The sequence below is a fragment of the Rhea pennata genome, unplaced genomic scaffold (genome assembly GCF_028389875.1).
Source record: "Rhea pennata isolate bPtePen1 unplaced genomic scaffold, bPtePen1.pri scaffold_32, whole genome shotgun sequence".
Taxonomy (NCBI): domain Eukaryota; kingdom Metazoa; phylum Chordata; class Aves; order Rheiformes; family Rheidae; genus Rhea; species Rhea pennata.
The window spans coordinates 675,272-697,819 of NW_026907679.1; the positions used below are offsets into that span (position 1 = coordinate 675,272).

Below are 22,548 nucleotides of genomic sequence, written 5' to 3' on the forward strand. Positions count from 1 at the left end.
CCGAGCCCCGTGCGCTCCTGCCCTCTCCCGGCGCCGTCCTCCCGGACACTGCGGGGCCGCGGTGGGTCACCAGGCGGGTCCCAGCGGCCCCGCGCGTGGCGGCGCTGAGGTCACCTCTGCTGCCCGCAGTGGCTCCACGAGCAGCAGCCGCCGCCACCGCGGCCCCAGGGCCCGAGCGCCGCCGCCCCGCGGAGGACAGAGCTGCCGGAGGCAGCGGGAGGCAGCTCCAGGGGCAGCGCAGGGCTGCGCACGGCCACCTCCCTCCCGCTTCAGCCCCGACGGACCAGGCGCTGCAGCCACTCACCTACCGGGCACCAACCGCTAACCCCAAGCCCTGCTCCTGAACCAGCCCCGGCCCCGACTCCAACCGCTCAGCCCAAACCCCACCGCTGAGCCAAGACACACACCTCTCACCCCCTTCCCTGGCGCTCACCTCACCCCCACCCTCAGCCCCAGCATCACCATGCCAACCTTCCCCCAGCCCTCACCTCCAGCCATCACCCAGTCCCCCACAAAGCTCGCCCGCGCTCACCACAAGCACCAGCACCCCGAAGCACCGCAGCAGAACCTCCCCCCAACCCTCCCCCCGGCCCCCACCCAGTACAGCCACCCCCCATCCCCAGCTCCGCCCGCAACACCAACCCCCAAGCAGAAACCCCAAGGAGCGGCCTCGACCCTAACTGCTAACACAACCCCCTTCCCCGCTAGCCCCACCCGCGCACTCACCACCCAACCTGCCACCCCTCGGCCCACGCGCACGCTGGGCTCCCGCCGACCCCGGGAGGCAGCGGAAGCGCAGGGACTGGGAGGGGCTGGAGCAGCCGAGCTTGGCAGGGACCTGGGGAGCTGGTCTGGTCCAGCCCCGCGGATCAAGCAGGGTCCCCTGGAGCAGGCTGCCCTGCAGCAGGAGGGGCCAGTCTGGAGTCTCTCCCGGAGTGGAGACTCTGCAGCCTCTCGGGGAACCTCTGCCCGCCTTCGGCCCCTTCACAGTGAACAAGCGATCTCCTGCGCTCCGGCGGAATTTCCTGCTCCGCCATCCTGTGCCGCCGCCTCTCCTGCTCCCTCTGCGCACAGCAGGCCGCTCCCGCGCGGCCGCGGGGCAGAGGCCCCCGCCGCCCCCCACCCGCCCACGGGCCTGGCCCGGGCGAGCCCTGGCTCAGGCGCAGGAGGCGGCGGGCAGGGGGCGCTGCGCCCCGCCGGCCTCGGCCCTGGCAGCAGGGACAGCCCCGCCGGGGCACGCCATTGGGCGGCCGGCACGTCGCTCAGGACACAGCCCGCCCCCCAGGCCCCCATTGGCTCGCGGCCTCCCCTCGCGAGCTGATTGGCCAGGCGCGGGCGGCAGCCTGAGGGCGGGCAGGCTCGGTGCCGCCCTAAGGCCGGAGCGGCCGCCCCGCGCCCGGCCCCGCCGCCGCTGCCCTGCTCCGCCCGCGGAGACCCCGCAGCTCTCGGCCCTTCCCCGCTCGCGCCCAGCCCTCGCCCCCAGCCCCAGCCCCGCAGCCCTCGCCCGCAGCCCCACGCCTCCCCCACAGCCAGCCCCCGCCCACGCCGCTCCTCAGGGACCCCGAGCAGAGCCGCAGCCCTCCCCGGAGCCTCCCCGACCCCAGCCCTCCACAGGGAGCTCCGACCCGGAGCCCGGGCCACACCGGCCACGCCATCTGGATTCAAGAAGTCGTTTTCCCCACACGCTCCTGACCAGAGACAGTTTCGCTTTCTTCTGTCTCAGCCAAACTATGAAATGCAGCGTTAAACTCGGAGCAGGTGGAAGTGGTTATTTCTGGAGCCCAGGACTTCAGGCTGGCAGTCTGCTTCCATACCCCAAAACACCTTGACACAACACGAAAACGTGCCGCACAGAATCGCAGCTCTGCCAGGTCCTTCCTAGGAACATCTGCAGGAGCTGCTCAGTCCAAACAGAAACCACAGCTCTCTTCTTTGAAGAAACGCAGGCCACAAACAGCCACTCGCTCTGCACAGTGCTCCCCAAATGCAGGCAGTATTATCCCACCGGTAATCTGTTCCCCTGTGTCTGCTGGAGAGATTTTTGCCCTCTGGAGCTCTGCGGGAGATGCTGAAGGCACCAAGTTCACCAGACGTGACGTGTGCTCACGATGGGCAAGACCTGGGTGTCTCCTCTTGCAGGGACATGGGGTGTTACCTTCTCACCGGGGGCACACTGACAACTGCAACAGATACCGCAAACCTGTCTCAAACAGCTTCTGCCTTTTGCTGGTGCCCATGGCACAACCCAGGTATTGAAGCTTGGTCACAGCCTCTCTTTAAAACTGCACTTAGCAGAGGAGTGCTGCCTGCAGCAGCACGAGGTCAGGGACTGGCAGTGGGCAATCAAGTCACGTTAACCCTAAGATGGAAACTTAATCTAAATGTAACTCTGTGTAGTAATGGCAGAGTGAGATGGGTACTACAGCCACGTAAGGCAACGCTGTCGTTGCAGTGTGACCTCTGCTTTGGACCAAATCCACACACAGGGGCCTGGGTCAGAGGCCGTTTTTTCTGTGGTTGCTGGTCGGTGCTGCCAGCACTGCAGCTGCAGTGGACATTGGTGATTTGTGTGGGACAGCAGGAGCTGTGACTGGGAGGGGTCTTTGGACAGGCAAGGGACAGAAAGGAAGGGACAGGAAAACACGGTGCCGTCGCAGAAACTGGTGTCATGCCAGAGAGCTCCCCAGGAGCGGACACCCGACTGCCGGGCCGCAGTGCTCCTCAGCTGGAGCACTCTGCTTGCAGCCCATCCTCCCAGAGCTGGGATGGTATCTCAAAGCAATTTCCTGGCGGTGAGTGAAAGCGATAGTGTCAGAGACCTGATGCAATAGTTTGCAGAGAAGGGCGTGCAGAGGGTCCTGCAGCTCGACGATGACCCCGCCCCCATCTGCAGCAGTGACACCTCCCATGCTGTGACCCCTCCCACTCTGCGCTCCTCCATTGGCTCCTGTGGGGTGGGGCGGGGCCTCCTGGGGCGGGACCTGGGAGAGAGGGGCGGGAGGGGGCAGCAGTGAGCATGCGCTATGCGGGGGCGGGGTGGGCAGGACAAGCGAGGGGCGGGGCCCCGAGGGTCAGGAGGGGCGGGGCAGGGCGGAGCATGCGCACTGGGGCTGAGGAGGCGGCTGAGGGGCGGGGCGGGCCGGGGCTGCCCGGACCCTGCGGGCAGGCAGGGGGCGAGAGGCGGCTGCTGCCGCGGGGCAGCGTCTCCCGCCGCGGAGCCGCCCGGAGCCTTTAGCCGCAGTGCTGCGAGCTGCTGCCCCGGCTGCGGGGCCAAGGGCTTGGCAGAGCGAGTGGCCGTGCGCACGGGGGCGGCAGCAGCTACCGCGGCCCGGCCGTGTGCCAGCAGCGGGTGGGCAAGGCCCGGCCCGGCCTGGGCCATCTCCGGCCCCCGGACCCCCTGGCTCTTGTGCCCCTTCTCCTGGCAGCCCCACGGCTCGGAGCCACCTGCGGTGACCATTTCTCAGCACCATCCCCACTGCGAGAGCAGGGCACGGGCCCAGCACTGCTGTGCGTGGGCAGAGCGTGGGTGAAGGCACTTTCAGAGCTGCCTCGCAGACCTGCTGGTCTCTCCGTGGGCTTCAGAGTCTGGGACTCTTGTCCAGCCTGGGCAGCTCCTTCTCCCTTCCCTACATCCCACAGACAGGGACCTGAAAGCAGAGACTCGGGGAAGCGCCTTGCCTTTGGTGTCGTCCCTGCCGGAGCTTCCTCCTGAGACATCCCCGGGCAGTGTCCTGGGGGCAAGCGGGAGCTCTGAGCAGCCCTGCCCCACGCAGCCCCCTGTGCATGGGGGAATGGCCCTGCCCTGCCGGGGCTGCTCCTTCGCCCAGAGCTTCCCCAGGCCCTGTTCACCCTGCTTGTAGGTATCCCCAGACATCGCCTGGAGAAGGCTGGGTTGTGCCTTGTGTCTGCTGGGACACCGATGCTGGCGAGGTGTGACTGAAGTGTCAGCTTGAAATGTGTCTCTGGCTGAAAGCTGAGCTGGAGGACGCGGGCGTTTTTTGTAATCGTGAGCTTTACCTTCTGCAATACCAGTGTGTGCTGAATGCAAATGCATTTTTAGAGGAAGGGCTCTGCATTTAACATGCACCCCCCACTGCTTTGTGTGTGACCTGAGTAGCGTATGGACAGCAGCTCTTCCGTGTGTTCTATAAAAGGGGGAGTCAAGGATATCAGTTATGTTGAAAGAAGGTTTTCTGCTCCTGACAGAAAAGGGAGATCATCCGGTAGGGTCGGGTACGGCTGGGCTTGGGAGCATAGCAGTTGAAAGGGAATGATTTTGTTGAAGAAACACCAAAGTATCCTTACTGTGTTTCCTGTCCTTTGGGAAAGGAAATGGAAAAGAAAACCCCTGCTTTCAGTGTCTGCTCCTGAAGCAGAAGTTTTCACAAGACTTCCTCTTTGTCTTATCTGATCTAAGAGTTTGGCTCTTGCCTTCTGCTTCGTTTGGGAAGTGTGCAGCTGAGAATCTTTGGAAGAGCCAGTTGCCGAGCCCTGCGTGAGCAGTAGGTTCTTTCCTACTGTGTGCATATGAGTTGCTTTCCCATCTTGCATTTCCTCACCTGCTTAGACATTTCTACCCTAGCACTGAGCGTGTTCAAAGCAGAGGTTTGTGGAAGACCCGGGTGTCTCGTGTTTCTTGCAGGGGGTCCTTATGGCATTTCTGTGAAACCTGCAGAAGTCGTGTTTAGGCCGATGCCGAGTCCCCACAGCTGCTCCCTCCCTCTGCATGGCTCAGCCACATGCCTGGCTTCAGGGTCCGTGCGCTCCTTCAGCTCTGCTGGTGTAAGTGTCTGTGGGCCTGGTGTGAGGAGGCCACTAGCTGGGGCAGGTGTGAGAGCAGTGCAGCCAGAGCGGGAGGCTGGACGGGGTGGGGAGCTGCAGCCAGAGCAAAGACTGATGCTCCCCTCTGGCTCAGGTGCCAGTGTAGCTGCCAGGACTGCTGCGTGCCAGTGCTGACGCTGCCCCTGCCATCCCAGGGCACCCTGGGCAGAAGTCCCTGCTGCCAGGGTCACTGCTGGCCTCACAGTGGGATCACTCACCCGAGATCCCGGCGGTGGGAGGAGCTGGAGCTGCTCCAGCAGCCATGCAGAGCCTGGGCGTGCAGGGATCCCCTTCGGGGAGACTCGTCATGCAGGGGAGACCCTGGGGGATGCCCTGAGCCTGCAGACTGCCATGGGCACGGCCCCATCCTCTCGCTGGGTACAAATCCACTGCCAACAATCCCTAGGAGGGCGGCTGCCCGCGCATCCCCCGGGCACCCCAGGAGCGGGACGGGACTCCCCAGGGCAGCAGCTCTTCCCAGTCGTCCTCCAAGGGCTGCAGGGCCCAGGCGTCGTGGAGCCTGTGAGGGGCCCCGCGGGGCTGGGCTGGGCCGAGGCTGGGCAGCACGTCCTGCTCTGCGCGGGGCTCCTGTCTGCCCGCACCCTGGCACTGGGGTGCCCGGGGCGGTGGCGCAGAGGCCGAGCTCGGTGCGCTCATCTCTGCTGCCTGCGCTCAGTGTCTCCAGGCCTCTTGGCTCTCTGGCTTTTGCAGGGGCCAAGTTTTCCATCTGCAGCTGGTCGGAGCTGTCGAGAGAGGATGAGGAAGCCCTGGAGTTCATCCAGGCCTTTGTGAGCGGCACACAGAAGGTAGCTGCAGCCACGTCCGGCCGGGCCGGGCCTGAGTCTCCCTGCGGGTCGCGCCGGCTCTGCTGCCTGCTGCCAGGCTGCGGGGGGGGCTGCTGGCTGTGCAGAGCTGCTCCCGGCCAGGGGACACGCGCACCGCTGCAGCCCCCTCACTTCTCTGCTCCTGCTGGTCTTTCCCCCACCCTTCACGCTCACTCCGTCTCTCTTCCCTGTGCGTCAGGAAGAGGTGCAGAAGCTCAAGTTCCTGGAGTACATCTGCACCCTCTGCAGAGGCAGCAGCTCCAAGGCCTTGTCGTGGGGCCTGGATGTTTTCTGCTGCACGTACGACCTGGCCGAGCATATCAAGGTGAGGGCACATGCAGCAGCTGTGAGTACGGGCTCAAGGGCAGCTGGGCGCAAGCACAGCTCTTTGGAGAGGACTTGGGCACTGGGAGGACTGGGGCAAGCAAGCACTGGCAAAGAGCTGCTGCTGACAGGTGCCCGGGTGGCCTTGAGAAGCCCTGCGAGCTGAGACCTCAAAGTGGGGGTCATTGTGGGCTGCAGTGCAGGGATGGGGGCCTCAGGCCTCTGCTAGCCTCACAGAGTGCTGCTGGGAGTGCTGGCGCTGGGTGGTGGCACTTTCGGTGTGGCATGCTGGTTGTGCTCTCCAGGTGCTGCTGGAGGAGGAGCCGATGGAGCAGCTGGGCACAGCAGTGCGCCAGCAAGCCATGCTTGCTCTCATGGCGATGAGGTACGTACGTCAGCCCCTGGTTTGGCCCAGACCTCTCCAGAGCATGGTCCTGATGGCACCGTGCCTGCCTGGGAGGTGTCCCCCCATCGTGGAGGGAGGCTGGTGGTTCTGTCCGCTGGGCCTCTGCTCTCCCTGGCCCCGGGTTTGTCATCAGGGCAGATGGGAGGGCACAGGGCTACCTGCAGCTGCCCAGGGCACCTTGGCCTTCACCAGAGAAGGGGAGGCAGATGGTTGAGGAGGCATGAGGCCTACCAACCAGGACTGTCCTCTGTCCCAGGAGCAGTGTCATGGAAGGAAGGAGTACCCCCCCAACACACGCAGGGCTGCCCCAGCCCGAGGACTCCTGCCCCGGAGGTCCACATCCACCTTGCCAGAGCATCAAGGCAGTGCTGCCAGCGCCAGTGTTGAGCAAGCGCCTCTCTTTGCAGTGCCGTGGAGCCGGTTCTGGAGGGCAAAAAGAGCATCCTCCTGCACACTTGCTTCAGGAATGTCTTCCTGCTTCCAGCAATAGAAGACATGAAGAACCTGGACACCTGCCTCTATTCCAAGGTATGCACTGGGCGAGCGACGGGGAGCTTGTCAGCCCCTCTGCTCTTGCCCCTGCCCGGCCTGTGCTGAGAGACGCCTGTAAGATCACAGGCAGGGCCCGATCTCAGCTTTGCTTTCCCACCCTCCTCCCTTCTACCCCTTCCTCTGGGTGTGGCCATGGGCAAAGCCCAGAGGCTGGTGTGTGCCAGGGAGGGGTGAAAGAGTGTCACAACCCTCTGTGCTCCTTGCAGACCCTGGACAGCATGGATAACATGCTGGAGGTGCTGGTGCTCAACTCTGCCACTTCCGGCCTCCTGGAGCTTCAGAATATCTTGCAGGTATGGCATTTGCAAAGAGTGGGCTTCACAGGGACTGTTCCTCAGCTCAGGGGGAAGCGATACCCTCAAGTGGCCATTTCCTATCTCAGTGCCATGTGGAGGCTGCAGAGTGCAGGGAGGGAGCCCACCTCCCTTAGGTGACTGGGAGGTGCCTGTGCAGTGATCCTGGGGTGCACTGGCTGCAGCCCAAGTCCCTTCTCCTTCCAGAGATTCCTCCTAGGTCATGAGAAAGCCTTGCCCGCTGCACTCCAGGGCCAACTCTGCCCTCAAAGCCTTTCCTGCACCAAAGATGTGGAGGGAGGATTTGCGTCCTTTTTCTCTCAGCACCACACAGACGGCAGCTACTGCTGCGATCCCCCTGCCTGCCCCCCGTCCCTTGTCCTTTGCTCTCCAGATCTGAATGGGGCAGGGCCCTGCTAGGACTCGCCCCTCCTGCAAGGGGAGCCCAGCTGAGAAGGTTGGTTCTTTTGCCAGGCCAGGAGGCCATAGCCCAACCTCCCCAAGCAGACCGCCAGGGAATGTCCTGCACGCAGGGCGATGTTCTGGAGGGGGTGTGTGGAAAGGGTGCCTGTGCAGGGGGTGTGCGGTTACCTGCCTTCCTGAACTGTATCAGTGCAGCCAGGGGCTGAGGAGAGCTGCTTCTGCTGGAGCAGGTGTCAGCTCCCCAGGCAGACCAGTAGGCTTTGTCCTCCCAGCTCCTGTTGCCCTTCACCAACTTGGAGAGAGCAGCTGTGCGTGAGAGGGCTGTGGGGAGGATTGGGAGGCTGAGCAATGTGCTGTCCAACTATTCCTCGCTGGAGGTAAGGAGGCAGGCACCTCCCAGCCACCCCTTTGCCCCTTGCCTGCAGACCAGAGCAGCCTTCAGCTCCGGGGTGCCTGTGAGGGAAGCCTGGCCAGAGGTCAAAGCGCTCAGCAAGGCCCTGCCCTGAGGCAAAAGCTCTTTGTTCCTCTTGCCATGAGCTTATCTCCGCAGGCGTTTTTTTCTGAGGCCCCAGCTGTGCCCCAGCTCTGTGCAGGGCAGGAGTGTGCAGGGAGCACGATGTGAGGTGAGGTGTGGCAGTGCTGCCTTGCTGGTTTGGGAGGCCAGGCCTGCAGGGCCCTCCGGAGCTTTGACTCACCTGGCATGCATGCCTGGGCAGACTCTTGACTTCAGGGCTTTGGTGGCGACTGCCTGCCATCAGTCCTTCTAGCTGTACCGCCTGTTCGGCAGGTCTGGCGCCCCTTTGGAGGAGTTGAGGAGAGCCCCAGCGGCTACGGAAGGGTCTCTGTGCCCATAGTGGGACAGCTGGTGGGGCGTCTCATACTTTGCTGTGCCTATGAGAATGCAGAGACCAGCCGTGGGGCTTTGGACGCTCTTCATTGCCTCTTCAGATTTGTGGTTCAATGAAAACGTAAGAGTAGCTGTGGTGGGCTGCATTCTTGTGGAGCTGGAGAGCCTGGCAAGGCCAGGGAGGGCATCAGCCTGCCTCGGCCACTCTGCTCCATGAGACACAGGAGCAGTAAAGAGGGCTGATGGAGCAGTAGGGCAACAGGATGTTAGTGCCTGTGCTGGACTGTCCTGCTGTGGAAAATGCTCAGCAACCCCTGCTAGGACTAGGGATCCTAAGGTGCTTCACACCACAAAGTCCCATTGAACCCCCCCAGGCCTTTGGTAGCCTTCAAAGCAGTTGCCCCTTCTGTCCCCTGGAAGGGGCCCCCAGCCTCCCGGGGAATCCTGCTCCCCAGACGTTACTGGCATGCTCTTCTCCTCTGCCAGGCTGCTTTCTCCCTGAGGCCATCAGTCTGCCCCCTCCAAGGCTCCTCCACTCCTCCTGACTGCTCTCTTTTTCCGCTCCTGCTCAGGCAGCGAGCCGTTGCAGGATAATTAAGGGCATGTGGAGAACCCAAAGGAGTGGGAAGCTGACGACGAGCTCTGCGTGTCATGGACCAGCAACCTCAGTGTCATCACGAATGTGAGGAGCACCTCCCCTCCTGCGACTCTTGGCCATGGGGTCATCAGGGGACTTGGATGAGCAGAGGGCTGCCTAATGAACAGGGCTGAGGGGGTATCGCGGTTCATGCAGAGTGGGCAGAGGGCGTGGTGGAGAGGGAAGCAGCTCTCAGTGGCCCCTTGTGTAAGGCTGCACTCTGGTAGCACCCCAGCTCTCTCCCGGTGCCGCTTCCACTGTGCCTGAGTGGGGAGTGGGCAGGGGCTTCACTCCAAGAGTCCCAGCAGCAGCTGCAGCTTTGAGGGCCACCATCAAGCTGTGCTTGCCTGCAGAGCCAGTGCGCTGTGACCCTGACCACACCTATCCTCCCGTGCCCTGATGGTCCTGTGGCCACGTGCCCCACGGTGCCGCTGCACAACCCAACAGCCGCCCCTGGCTCTGCTGGGACCACAGTGCCAGCATTACCCCACCCCCCTCTCCCGAGCCACGTCCACTGCTCAGCTAAGCACCATTAATGTGGCACAGAGCGTGACATTTCTTCCCTCACCTCCTTTCTCCCATAAGCTGTTTGTGAAAAACCTTCAGCCCTCCGAGGGCATAGACGTCATTGTCACAGCCATCGAGGGCATGAGGAACTGCAGCAACTACAGCACGGTGGTGGCTACCCACATGCTGAACATGTTTGTGGTGGGTGCTGTCTCTTCACTGGAAGATGTAAGCAGGCTGCAGGTGGCGTGTATGGGACAGGAGTCCTCTGGGACATGGTCTTACCTCGCCAGAGCCAGGGGTCTGGGGCACCCAAGAGCCTTGGAAGGCAGCAAGGAGCACTGGGAGCCGTGGAGAAGGAAGGGGATGTCATGGAAAGTGGAGTAATGGCTGCTCTCTGGTAGCAGCCCCACTTTCACCCATGGGTCTTCCAGGTGCCACGGATGATAAGGTGCCTCTACAGGAACCTAAGGTACGTCAGGGAGTTGTTGGCCCGGGTCACCCTGAACAACATCCTTTGCCAGCTGTGCTGCTCGAACCCTGACGAGGTGACCGTGAGCCTGCTCTACTGCTCCCCGCTCTGCAACAGGTATGGGGCCCGTCAGGCTCGAGGGCTCATCGCAGATGGGGAGAAGGGCCCAAAGGGGGCCAGACCCAAGGAGACTCCCAAGACACGCCTGCGGGGCAGAGTCCTCTGTCTGTCCCACCACTGCCCAGTCCCCATGCATCAAGTAGCTCTGCAGAAGGCAGAGCTGAGCAAGGGAGCCTGCTTTCAGCAGGCAGCGGCCATGCTCCCTGCCTTCCCCACAAGGCACTTCAGCCTGGTGCTGTCCAGCCTGCATGGGCAGGCCCCCTTTAGGGCTCCCAGTGAGGAGGGGGTGGGCAGGGTCAGGGCTGCTGGACGTCCAGGGAGCTCCAGGGCATGCCCAGGCTCTGGCGCTGTGGCCGAGGAAGTGCCACTGACAGAGCGCTCTGGGGCTGCAGCATCGCCACAACCATGTGGAAGGTGCTGCTGGATAAGGCCGCAGTTGCAAAAGACGTGCTGCAGGAGCTGCTGAGTTTGCTGGAGCAACGGCCACTGCGCAAGCAGTCCACCTCCGAGAGGGACAACAGCTGCATCCTTCCCCTGGCTGTGAGTTATGGGACGACGCCTCGTTGGTCCCCTGGCTGTCGCCTGGCTCTGTGGGCCCCCTCTGCCCTGCCTGTGTGCCCCCAGGCAGGCACCTCCCCTGCATGGGGATACAACATGCCCAGCACCAGGCCTCCCGTTGCCAGCGCACAGGGCTGCCGAGCGCTGCTCTGCACACAAACACTCAGGCTGGCCATGGCCTGGAAATCTCCATCTCCCCCTGTCCCTGCATCCCCTAGTGTCCCTCACGCAGGAAGGCTCCTTGTGTACAGACAGGAGTTGAGGCCAAAGAGCCTGCAGGCATTGGCCTTGGTCAGGCAGCAAGTCCGAGCCCTCCATCTGCATTGTCCATGGCACGAGGCTGTGTGTGAGGCTCCCAGCTCGAGGATTCAGGGAGAATGACAGGGAGCGCTCAGGAGTGAGAGGTGTCCCTGGGTGTTTTCCGCAGGCAACAAGGTCACTGCACGTGATCATCCAGGAGCCCACAGGTGTTGCAGGCCTTCTTCCCCCAGCTCTTCCTGGCACTGCTCTTTCAGATGGTCTTCACAGCAGGGTTCACCTGCCAGGAAGCAAACATCTTCCTGAGGGAATGCCAGCGGGATGGGTCCCGTGCCCCCAGCCACATCAGGTGCTTGATCCCACTCCTCCTGTCTCGGCCTTGGAGTCAGAGGCAGGGCCAGGCTGCCAGTGTGACCTGGGCTTTGTTTTGCATGCAGGAGTGCCATGGAGGCCATGAAGGGTCTCTTCCACTGCGCTGGCTATCGGCACGTAGCCCTGGCTGTGGAGAAGAATGGCGGCTGGGAGCTGTTTCTGCGTGCAGAGACATCTCAGAAGGGAGTGTCCGTGCTGGCCAGGTAGAGTCCTTTACGCCCTGCTCTCCCCCAGCACCTCTTTCGTGGATTTGGGGTGCCCCACACAATGTCCTTCCTTGTGGACGGGGGGTGGGGGCGAGCTCTCCAAGAAAGGGGCTGCAGCCTCCCCACTTGTGGCAAGGGCTCACACAGCAAAATGGCCATGGGAGCTCCCTGACCCATTACTGCCCAGCTTTGAGTGCTGTTGGGGGAGTAGTTGGTGTTAGGAGTAGTGCGAGAAGGTCCCTCGCAGGAGTGGTGCCCTCCCAAAGCGCCGGAGTGCCCTCCGGTGGGGCCTGGGCTCCCATCACAGAGAGGATTGGGGAGGGTCTGGCTGCAGTGGCAGCCAAAGCCGAGCCCCAGGAAAGGTGCAAGCTGAGCAGAAGGACCTGGGAAGGCCCCCGGGGCAGAGGAATGCCAAGGGGTGAGGACACGGCATGTGTGGGAAGGCCATGGCTTGCAGGTAGGAAGGGTGTTTCTCTAGTCTCCCACCCAGAGGAACATAATGGTGACTGAGCCTGGCTTTCTGATGGCAAGGTGTGGTGGGGAAAGAGCGGCCCTGCAGGAGCACATGCTGCTGGCTGCCGTGGCTGCGTGCCAAGCACTGCCTTGAGCTGCCTTCAGTGTGCTGGGGGGAAGTGGCTGAGGGGGCAAGCAGGCCCAGAGCAGGCTTACCTGCTCAGCTGAGGACCAACAGTGCCTTCTTCCTTCTGCCAGAGCCATGAGGAGAGCTCCGAGACACCTGTGTCGCTGGATCTTCCACCAGCTGGCAAGGCTGCTGAGCGGGGAGGACCAGTTTCGCCAGAGGCCCGCCATGGCTTTCTTTGTGGAGGTGAGCCTCATGGCAAGCGGTGCCTCTCTGGAGGTGCCGCTGAATGCTCTCTGCTCGTATTGTGCGCGTGCCTGGTGGGTGACGTTGGTGAATGGAGCTGGGGCAATGCACGCGCTCTTGTTAGCAGCCCTGGCCTTGGCTCATTTCTGCTGGGCGACCGCTCGCAAGCACTTGCCTTTTGGGCCTCCTTTGCGGCAGCTCTCTGGGTTCAAGTGCTCCTCCAAGGGCTGAGGACAAGAGGCTGCAGAGGGCTCCGAGGCCGTGGGGCGGAGGCGAGCAGTGCGTGCAGTGTGCTGAGAGGCCCAGGGCTGGGAGCAGGGCCTGCGGGTGTCTCCACAGTGGCCCCTGCCCGTGGCGTGAGCCGTGTCAGGGGCTGGTGCCCTTGGCCTGAATGGTGGGTGGGACGCAGGGCTGCACGCTGCAGGCAGTGCTGGTGGCTCTGCCAGTCCGTCAGTGCTGTGTGCATTTCAGCTGCTGGATGGCCTTGACCTTGCCGAGATGGACGATGCCGTGCTGCCACTCCTCTGGTGCTGCATTCAGGCTGAGGGCCTGGAGCTGCGCAGACTGGCATTCAGAGGTCTCCTGAGCCTGCTGAAGATGGTGAGCAGGGGGGCAGCTGGATGAAGCCATGGTGGCAGGCTGGGGCTTGGCAGGTGGTGCTGGGTCACAGAGTGGCCTGGCCTTTGCTGGCCCTCAGGAGGTGTGCTAGCTGCTCCCACGTCCCCGCTGCCCTCTTGATGTGCCCCAAGTCTTTCATGGCAGCCCCTGGGCTGTGCTGCACAGGCAGAAAGGCACCAATGGCCCTCGGGAAGAGCTCCGCTGTGCCAGGCGGAGATCCAGGCCCAGCAGCAACAAGCCCCTTCCAAACGGCCTCCATTGTGAGAACGCTGCGGCCAGAGTCCTGCTGGGAGAGGGACGATGAGGCAGATCACAGGGTTGGGCTAATGCAGTCGGCTGCTGCTGGTGCTGGAGGCAGGAGCCTTGCTCCCTAGAGAAGCCCTAGGGTGCTTGGAGCCCCCTTGGAGATCTCTGCCCTGCACTGCAGCCTCTGTGCCCCAGCCGTGGCTGTGTGCAGAGCCCTGGCCGTGGCCCCTGAGCCCTGATGGGAAATCAGCCCCCAGAGCACTCGTGGCCAGGGGGCTCTGGCCTTGCTTGACAAAAGGAAATTGTGTCTTTCCCACAGGCAAGGAAAATGCAGAGCCTGCTCCTAGACATGGTGGAGTGGCTGCAGGATGCCCGCAGGGACGTGCGTGCAGGAAGCTTGCTGTTGCTGAGAAACATCCTCAGCTACCTGGACCAGAAGGGCTCCAACCCCATCGCTCTGCAGCTGGCGGAGAGGCTTCTGCCACGCTTTGATGACGTAAGGCTGGTGGGAGAGCCAGGGGCTCTCTGGCGTGTGGGTGCGTCTGTAGACGTGGCTCTGGATGCTGTGTGTCCTTCTGCACGTGTGCCCACTGGCCAGTGTATTGGCACCTCCTGCCACAGTTGTGCTGCCTCTGCAGAGGCTTGTCCCCAGCTCGGAGCCCTGGCCAGGGAGGGGGAGAGTTGTGCCTGCAGAAGACGAGGCCTCGCAAAGGAAAACCTTCTTCTCATGCCTGGCTCCTGGAGTCATTGCTGAGGCCTCCCCTGCTCTCCTTCCTTCCTCACAGAGCTGCAGCACAGTGCGAGAGCTCTCCATGCTGCTCTTCAAGGACCTGATGGAGATTGTGGTGGGGAAGAACAAGCAGAGGATGATGCAGCCCGTGCAGAGGAGCCTGGTGCCACTCTTCCTGCACATGAGCGAGCAGAACCAGAGAGCGGCCCAGGTATGGAGCAGTGCTTTGGGGAAGGGATGCTGACATGACCTGGGGGAGGCCTGACCACCATGGCAGGGGCTGCTGACAAGTGTGCCTCTGAGTGCGTGCCAGCGGGAGGTCCAATTTGCTGAGTGGCCAAGGACAAGGCAGAGGTGCCGCTGCCTTCAGCAGGGAGGGGCAGCCCTGGTCCTAAGCCCCACTGTGGGCTGGGACATGCTCCAACGCTGGCCAAGATTGGGGAGTACCTGGTAAGGACAAGGCCAAAGTCCCGGGGCCCTGACCGGACGAAGCCTGCCCCGCTGCCCAGCGTGCAGGGCGCACAGCTGTGCCCCTCACCCACTGCTGCAGCCCAGAGCCCCAGCCGCCTCGGGTTCTGCTCCAGGCCCCTCTGCCCTTGCTGTCCCCCCCTGGGATGCTGAAGGAGCCCCTGGCTTGGCTGTCCTTGTCAGAAGGCTTTGGGGGGATCTCAGCATCCCTAGGCCACCGGGGGTCATGAGGAGGAAGGAAGAGGAGGCCGGTCGTGGGAGGAGGGTCAAGCCTGGCTCCCCAGGGAGTCTCGGTGCCAACCCACGGCCTTGCGGTGTCTCCAGGTGCTGAGGGACAGGAGCAGAGCGGAGCAATACTTGCACCAGAGCCTGCCATACTTGGAGAAGCCTGAGGCATCCTTGCAGGAGGCAGCCGTGAGGTTCCTTGGTGAGCCACTACCCCAGTCGCATCCCTGACCGTGCAGGTGGGCTAAGAGGAGGTTCTGCAGTGCCTCACCACATGCCTGCATCCTGCACCCTGGGGACCACGCTGAGGCCAGCCTTGCACAAGGGGAAGAGGATGAGTGGCCAGGCTGGCACAGCCAGATGGGAGCTGTGCTGCTGGGGTCTTGGTGGGGAGTATGAGGGCTGACAGGAGGTGTTTGCCTAGGGCTCATGAGGCAGCAAATGAAGCAGAGGAAGGAGAAGGTGGAGCAGATCTGCAATGGTGAGTGAGAGCAGGTGTGGCAGGAAGCCCTGGCAGGGAGGAGGAGGGAGCCCAGGAAGGGAGCTCCAGTTGCTGGCCCTGCCATAAGCCAGGCAGGTGTGGTCTTCCTCTTTGGGGGAGAGGAGGTGAGTATTTGTGGGTCACCCGGGGTATTCCTGACCAGCAACTTGCAGCTGATCCTTTTGTCCCACGTGCTGCCTGCCCGGCCTGGGAAGGGCTGGGTGGGACGGGCCCTGTTTGGGCGGGATATCAAGGAGGTCTGCAACTGTGGGAGTCTGTTATGTGCTGTGATCTTTTCTGTCTCAGCCCTCCAGCCCCTGGAAGCTGATGCTGAACCCTCCGTCTGTTGCCTGGTGACACAGACCGTGCTGAACCTGAGAACTGCCCGGGAGCGGTCACCACCAAGGTTCAGCTTTGGAGCACTGGGTCACTGGCTCCAGAGAGCATGGCAGAGGTGTCACCCTTCTGCCAGGAGGTGACTCTGAGCAGCACTGCCACAGCTGTGCCAATGCCGTGGGGCTGCACACCGCAGACACGCAGGTGTGCTGGAAGGTCTGGGCCATGGCTGGTGTCTCCCGCAGCACAGGACAGCTCGACAGCTCTAAGCGCATCCTGTCCCATTAGTGTTCTACCACTTCCTCCCCTTGCTCTGCTTTCCTCAAAGATAAAGTCCTGTTTCTTCAGCCCATGTGTGTGTAATTTTTTTTGGAGCGAAAGAAAGGCAAGGGGGAAGAGGGCAGTTGCTCTGCTGGACCAGGAAACACAAGGGCAAGAGGGAGAAGCTCTGTAGCCTCTACAGACACCCGCTGTCCTCAGGCCTTGCATCTGCTGTGCAAGGGCCAAGCTGGGGTTTGCCGTGCAGCTCTCTTTCTATCACCAATGCCCACCCTGCGTCGTCCCTGGGAATTGCTTCTTTCCTCTGCTCTCCCTCTTCCCCATGACTATGTGCTTCTGTTTTCCCTTGAAAGACCTCAAAAGCCAGGAGCCATCAGCTTTGATTCACTGGGGCGCCCCGTAATCCGGAGCTGCTGGTGCTGGGGCCATGTGTGACCAAGTCCCTTTCAGCGAATTCAGTGCTGCAGAACAGTCCCTTCACTATCAACCAGCCATAGGAGCTGCTCAGGGACACGGAGCCGTTCAGTCCAGCTTCCCCAGCAGCAATCCCACCACGGCCCCTGCACACTGCAGGCTCACACCGGAAGCACCTGGGTGCTGTGGAACTGTGCACCGGGTTCTCTCTTGGCCGTCCAGCCGCACTGTTAGCTGTCGACCATCCTGTTCCTGGCTGAGGCCATCTGGTCTGTTGTGTACCTGTGGTCTGGCATGGCTCGACCGGAGAGTGAATGAAGCCCGGGAAGGATGAAAGCCAGCAGGACGCATAGCTCTGGTGTGCACTCAGACTCACCACGAGCTGGCCGGTGGAGCCAGCAACCCATCCAGCAGCAGGGAGGCCCCCGAGGCCAACAGCCAGGGAGAACCTCGATCACCTTGGTGCAGCTCCTCTGCTGGCACATCACGGCCATCCCCACTGTTTTCTGACCTCCATCTGCCCATATTCTTTTAGCTTTTTCCCCTCCAATTTACCCGCTTTCCTCATTTTCCATTTCGATGTTTCTCCAGCTTCCACTTTCTTTTGGTGCTCTTCACCATTTTCCACAGCTTTCTGCACTTCTTGCTTTGCACCATCTCTTTTCTGCCGTGCCTGCATCATCTGTCGCTGCTCTCCCTCCTTTTCTGCCATTTCTACCATTTCTGCTTTCCCCTTTTCCATCTTTTTTCCCCCTTTCAACGTTTTTTGTGTCCTCTTTTTTCCATTCTTTCTCTGTTTTACACTTTTTTTCCTTTTTTTTTGCATTTCCCACAGTTTTCATATAGAGCTTTTTGCATTTTCCACATTTCTTTCTTTTTTATTTATATTCTTTCCAAAGATTTCTGCTGCTGTTGGACACTTTGGGCAATTATTTTTTTTGAGGGGGGTGTGAATTTTCCTCTATTTCTTGCATTTTGTCCCATTTGAAGTGTTTTCAGGTTTTCCCTTTTTTTTGATTTTCTGCCACTTCTCAGTTTTTCCACTTTTTTTTTTACTTTTTTTTTTTTTTTTTGCATTTTCTGACATCTCTGGCTTAACCATTTTAACCATTTTTAACCATTTTAAGTGTACTTGGTGTTCCATTTTCTTCATGTTATCCATCCTTTCTGTTTTCTCCATCTTCTTCTGTGATTTCCACCATTTTCCTTTCCTTTTCAGAATTTTCTGCTCTTTAGTCAGTCCCTGATGCTTTCAGTTGTTCTTCGAATTTTTCACTTTTTTTTTTTTTTTTTTTTTTTTGCCTTTTCTGGTATTTCTGTTTTCTGCCATTTTTACTCCTCTAAGTCCTTCCCACCATGTTCTGCTTTTTTCTGCCCATTTTCATCAACTCCTACTTGTTCTACCACCTTCTTATTTTTGATTTTTTCAGCAATTCTGTGCATTTTCTTCCTTGTTTTTTTGGTACAATATCTCCCCTGCTTTCCACCATTTATTCTCTTTTCCACTCAATTCCACTTGGAGTTTGTTTCTGTGTGGAGTTTTTTTGTGTCTGTGTGTATGTGTGTTCCTTGTTGCTTTAGGTGTTTTCCATTATTTTGGAGGCCAGGTTTTGGTAGGTTTTGCATTTTCTGCCATTCCTTGCGTATTACGATGTTTTCTGAATTTTTCTGTCATGTGCTAGCATTTTCTGCATTTTTCTTTTTTTTTCTTTTTTTTTTTTGCATTTTTGCCTTTTTTTTTGCGTTTTCAGTCATTATGCTTTCTGCAGTTTTCCAGGTATGGTTTTTTCCATCATTTTCTGCTCTTTTCAACCCTTCTTTTCCCCCGCATTAACCATCTTTCTTGCATTTTCCACTGTCTTCACATTCTTTAGCATTTTCTGCTCTTTTCCTCTGCTTTATGATCATTCCTTTTCTTTTTCATGTGCTTTTCACACTTGTGTTGCTTTTCTTTCCATTCTGTGTCATTGCATCCACCTTTTTTGTGTTTTTATAAAACATTTTCTGATCTTCTGTATGCATGCTCAGCCTTCAGTTGAATATATTGGGGTTTTTTAATCTCTCTTTCTCTTTTACTTCATTTGCTATTGTTTTCTCTCAAGCTCTCTCTACTTTCATTTTTTACATTTCCAACTTTTTGGCATTCTTCTACTGTTTTCTGCTATTTGTGCATTCTCTGTGGGGTTTTTTAGTAGCTTTTATTTTGTGGGAGACATTGTGCTGAAGTTTTTTTATTTTTTTAATGGGATATTTGGCATTTATTTTGCAGGTGATTTTGTAGTATTTTTGTGTTTTCCACCGCTTTGGGGGTTTCATCCCAATTTCCATCATTTTCCCTGTTTTCTGCCTCTATGCATTTTTCCATTGCTTTTGCCTCGTCTTCCAATATTTTCCACCCTTTCCACTGTTCCTCACCGCTTCCTGCTGTTTTCCACAAATTGCTGAACTCACGGAGGTTACGGCTGAAGTACGTAAAGATGGAAATCCTACCTCAACTTGGGACTGGGAATCTTGCACAATTCATGGAGAGAATACGGTCTTCTCTGGTTGGAGTCGTTCGTTCAGGATTGAGAGCCGTTGCAAACGCCCGTTTCCCCTCTTCTGCTCTCATCTGGTGCAAGTCCTGTTTGTGGAGACCTGGGCGATGGACTCCTACTTGCCTCCGTTTCCTGCAGCTGCCTTGGGCTGTTTTCTGCTGCAGCTGGTGAGGTGTGGTGGTACCACCGGTGGTCTCCTTGGGTGAACATCTCCCCGGTCCTTTGCATTTGGAGAGGACGGTCATTGTCAGCAGCTGGTGGCACGGAGAGCCCTGGGGTAGGGCAGGAGCTCTGCGGTCCCTGGCTCATCCTTTGGGATCAACACCACGGAGCAGCACCTCCTTCAGCCTGAGGATCTCAACGTCCCATGAAATGTCTTGGAAATGTGTGTCTTCTCTTTCCTTTCTTCTCCCTCCTTTTTTTTTTTTTGGGGGGGGGGGTGGAACCGACTCACGTTGCCTCCAAGCTTCTAGCAGCAGCCATGCCCACCAAGGGCTGCCAAGATGAAACCGCACTCAACACGCTCACGGTCGCTGAGAGGAGGTCTCCGCTGATCTGCTCGTCTTCATCCCACTGCTTACATGCAAAAAAATCCCCTCGTTTAACTGCAATTTTAAATCCGATATGAAAACACTACAATGCAGCAAAGATTTGAGGAAGTTTCCATGACTCACAGTCCTTAGGATTTTGGAAAAGCACTGGTCTTATGTGAGGAAAAATGTTTTATTCCCTTTTTTTTTTGTTCCCACCTGCTTAGAGCTTTCCACCAAAGACAAACATGCATTGGAGAACGAGCTTTCCCCCACGCTTAAAAAGCAGCCTCTCGCCTAGAGATCAATGTCGCATTTAGCATTTCGCTAAATCCCCTCTAGATTAAATTAAACCGCGCTCTCCAAAGGGGAAGCAGCCGCGAGCCCTGCCGTCAGTGACCGAGAGGATGTTTCCCGGATGCATTGGAAGGATAAAAATGATCCGTTCTCTTTTTGATCGTTGGAAGGCGCCAGTGAGGAGCAGCAAAAGTCAAGATTTCTATGATTTCTTTTTTTTTTTTAAGTTTTGTTGCTATCGATAAGGTGCCTCTTGGCTGGGAGCACAAGAAGGACCCAGAGCAGCCTTTTGTTCCACGGTTTAAGCAATAAAACTTGTTGCTGATTCAATATTTTCTTTGACAAGATCAACCAGATCCAGCCACGAGTCTCAGTTCTACCACTGCCCCTTGGGGGACCCAGGCGTCCGGGTGCCCCTTCTCACCCCCCGCTCTCCCCCACATAGAGGGGACCCAGGCATCTGGGGCTCCCATGCTGAACCCCCCCAACCCCACTCCCCTGGGTGAGCGAGGGGCCCAGGCGTCTGAGGTGCCCAGGAGTCCAGGCAACGCAAGAAGTCCAGGACAACCCAGTTCTCCAAGGGACTCAGGTGTCCGGGAGGGTCCCAGGCATCCGGGCATGCCGCCCCGCCCCTCCCCTGCACTCGTACAGAGGACCCAGGTGTCTGTGGCCAGCAGTGCCACACCCTCCCCCGTCCCCACACCTCCTCGGACGCTGGGCCCCCCGCGAGGCTTCCAATAATTACTTTATTTTAACATCTTTAATTACAGACAGTAAAGTGGGGGCCAGGCCAGCGGGGCAGCTCCTGAGCCAGTGCCCCCTAGATGGTCCCCCCTGCCCCTCCCCTCCATTGGTGGGGTGCCCCCCTTAGCGCCCCCCCCCCAGAAGATGGGGAGGGAATAAATACAATCCAGCGTATTAAAAGCCATCGGGGGAGGGGAGACACCCGGGGGGGGAGGGAAGGTGTCACCCCCAGGGGGTGTTGAGACCTCGAGGGGGTCGTGTCATCTCGGGGGGGGGGTCACATCATGCCCAGCTGCAGCAGGGTTTTGGCGTACATCATGGGTTGATGTTGGGGTGAGGCTGTGGGGGAGAGTGGCATTGGGTGCGGAGGGGGGGTAAATACCGCCCCCCCCCATGGCAAACAACCATCCCTGGGGCAAATAAACACCCAGATCTCCCTGTCCTAGGGGAAGGGGTAGAAATAGGCTGCTGCCCCCCACCCCGAGTGCTGCAGGTTTGGGGGGGCCTTCTGGAGGGTTGGGGGGCTACAAAGGGAGTTTTATGGGCCCTCCTGGAGGTGGTTGGGACCCTGGGGTAGGGGGGAGTTGCGAGATCCTGGGGGGTCTCCAGGGGTTTGGAGGGGGGCTCCTGGGAGGGTTTTGTTGTTCCAAAATCTGGGTTCTGTTACCCGGTGTGCAAGCAACCAACAGACACACAGGTTCGAGATATTTCTTTATTTCATTTCTGCGCAGAGATGGGGGCTAGGTGGTAAATCCACAAAGCTAGCACACCTTCTCCAACTGTCGTTCTTCATTTATACACACTTTCCAGGGAGTATTTTATACAAATCTTTCTATTGGTTACAATTTCACTACCTCAGGTAACCGCTCTGCGCTTGCGCTTTCACATTCTGGCCTTAGGCATGCAATCTCTGCAGGAGCTGGCCCCTAGAGCCCAGGGGCTCCCAGATCGTGCCCTCTGCACACACAGGGAGCTGGGATTCTTGAGTTTATTTACAAAAGAGAAACCAGGAAAAACAGAGCAGAAAACAAGCAAGTCGGAGCTGCCAGCTGTAATTTGCCTGGCTAGAGGCCAGCACCCAGCTGTGCATGCCGTGTTCGGCCTCCATGGGACTGCGCCCTGTGGCAAGGGCACCGCCTGCGAGGGTGTCAGCCTCAGCCCCGGCTCACCTTCCCGTAGGGAGCAGTGAGCCTTGGGCTGCCTGTGAGCTGGGGTGCCCAGCATGAGGGGGTGTCCCTGCGGCGTGGAAGCTTTACACAGCTCTCTCCCGCAGAGCAGGGGGCTGGAGCTGCCTCCTTTCCGCGTCTTTCAGCTTTTTCTCCCCCTCTCTGATATGCCCGTCCGCTGTGCTGCTGGTGCAGCCCTGTCCATCTCCTCCTGGCCTCTGCCAGGAGCCCTGTGGCTGGAGGTTTGCTCTGTCCCCCACCCCCTGGAAAAGACCCACTTGCTCTTCACAACAGAACAACCTAGGACGTGCCCCGCTGCGTGCTGCAGTTGCTAGGGGAGCGATGACGTGCAGAAGCTGTCCCTGTTAGCTGGCTCACTTGTCTGATGACAGCACAGAGGCAATCGACGACGTGTGGCTGATGTCACTGCTGGCTGATTGTGACCTGCCCCTTGGTGGCAGGGGGCCAGCAGCCCCTCCCAAGGCCCCGGGTTATTGCGCAACCCTGTGCGGTGCTGTGCTAGCCTGCTCCCGGTTGGGCACGGTCGTCTTCTCCTGAGGTACCCTGTGTACCCCAAGGGCGCTGACGATGTCTTGTGCCTGGGAGAGAAGGTCCAAGCACTGCTCAGAACTCGGGGAAGTAGCTGCTTACGTCCCCGACCTCATTTTATCTGAGGACTTGAGGCACGAAGCCCGTTGCGTTCAGAATTTTCATGGAGTACTGCTCTTTGCGGACGTCTCAGGTGGGTCCAAGGCTTGTGAAGGGCGGGGGTTGAGAAGAAGTCAGAGACACGAGGCATTGGGACTTTCTGGGCCTTTGGGAGCCCTGGTGCCACCTCTGGTGGAGACTGCATCAGAGGAGGCCTCTTTGCTGCTGCCATCTTCCACTTTGGGGGAAGTAGAGCTCAGAGGTGGCTGACGTCAGGAGGAACAAGGGGCTCCAAAAGAGGGGAGGCCTGGAAGAGGCCGGGAGTCGGCTAGTTGGGCTCAGCAGAGGTACCCAGTGCTAGGCACTCCTCCACGGGCTGCAAG

The 22,548-nt window shown here is 59.2% G+C and overlaps 1 protein-coding gene across 1 annotated transcript in view; it reads left to right on the top strand.

Annotated features, from left to right (window-relative positions):
* The first annotated feature begins 4,175 nt into the window (after positions 1–4,175).
* Positions 4,176–22,548, top strand: part of LOC134154503 (adenylate cyclase type 10-like) — a 49,698-nt gene continuing 31,325 nt past the window's right edge. Inside the window, exons 1-14 of the mRNA XM_062601176.1 lie at positions 4,176–4,233; positions 5,533–5,627; positions 5,845–5,970; positions 7,134–7,220; positions 8,431–8,508; positions 9,713–9,862; positions 10,069–10,223; positions 10,619–10,766; positions 11,300–11,391; positions 11,480–11,617; positions 12,332–12,446; positions 12,918–13,046; positions 13,630–13,806; positions 22,124–22,259. Coding sequence (XP_062457160.1) covers positions 4,176–4,233; positions 5,533–5,627; positions 5,845–5,970; positions 7,134–7,220; positions 8,431–8,508; positions 9,713–9,862; positions 10,069–10,223; positions 10,619–10,766; positions 11,300–11,391; positions 11,480–11,617; positions 12,332–12,446; positions 12,918–13,046; positions 13,630–13,806; positions 22,124–22,259 — 1,684 coding nt within the window. The remainder of the gene's footprint in view (positions 4,234–5,532; positions 5,628–5,844; positions 5,971–7,133; positions 7,221–8,430; positions 8,509–9,712; positions 9,863–10,068; positions 10,224–10,618; positions 10,767–11,299; positions 11,392–11,479; positions 11,618–12,331; positions 12,447–12,917; positions 13,047–13,629; positions 13,807–22,123; positions 22,260–22,548) is intronic.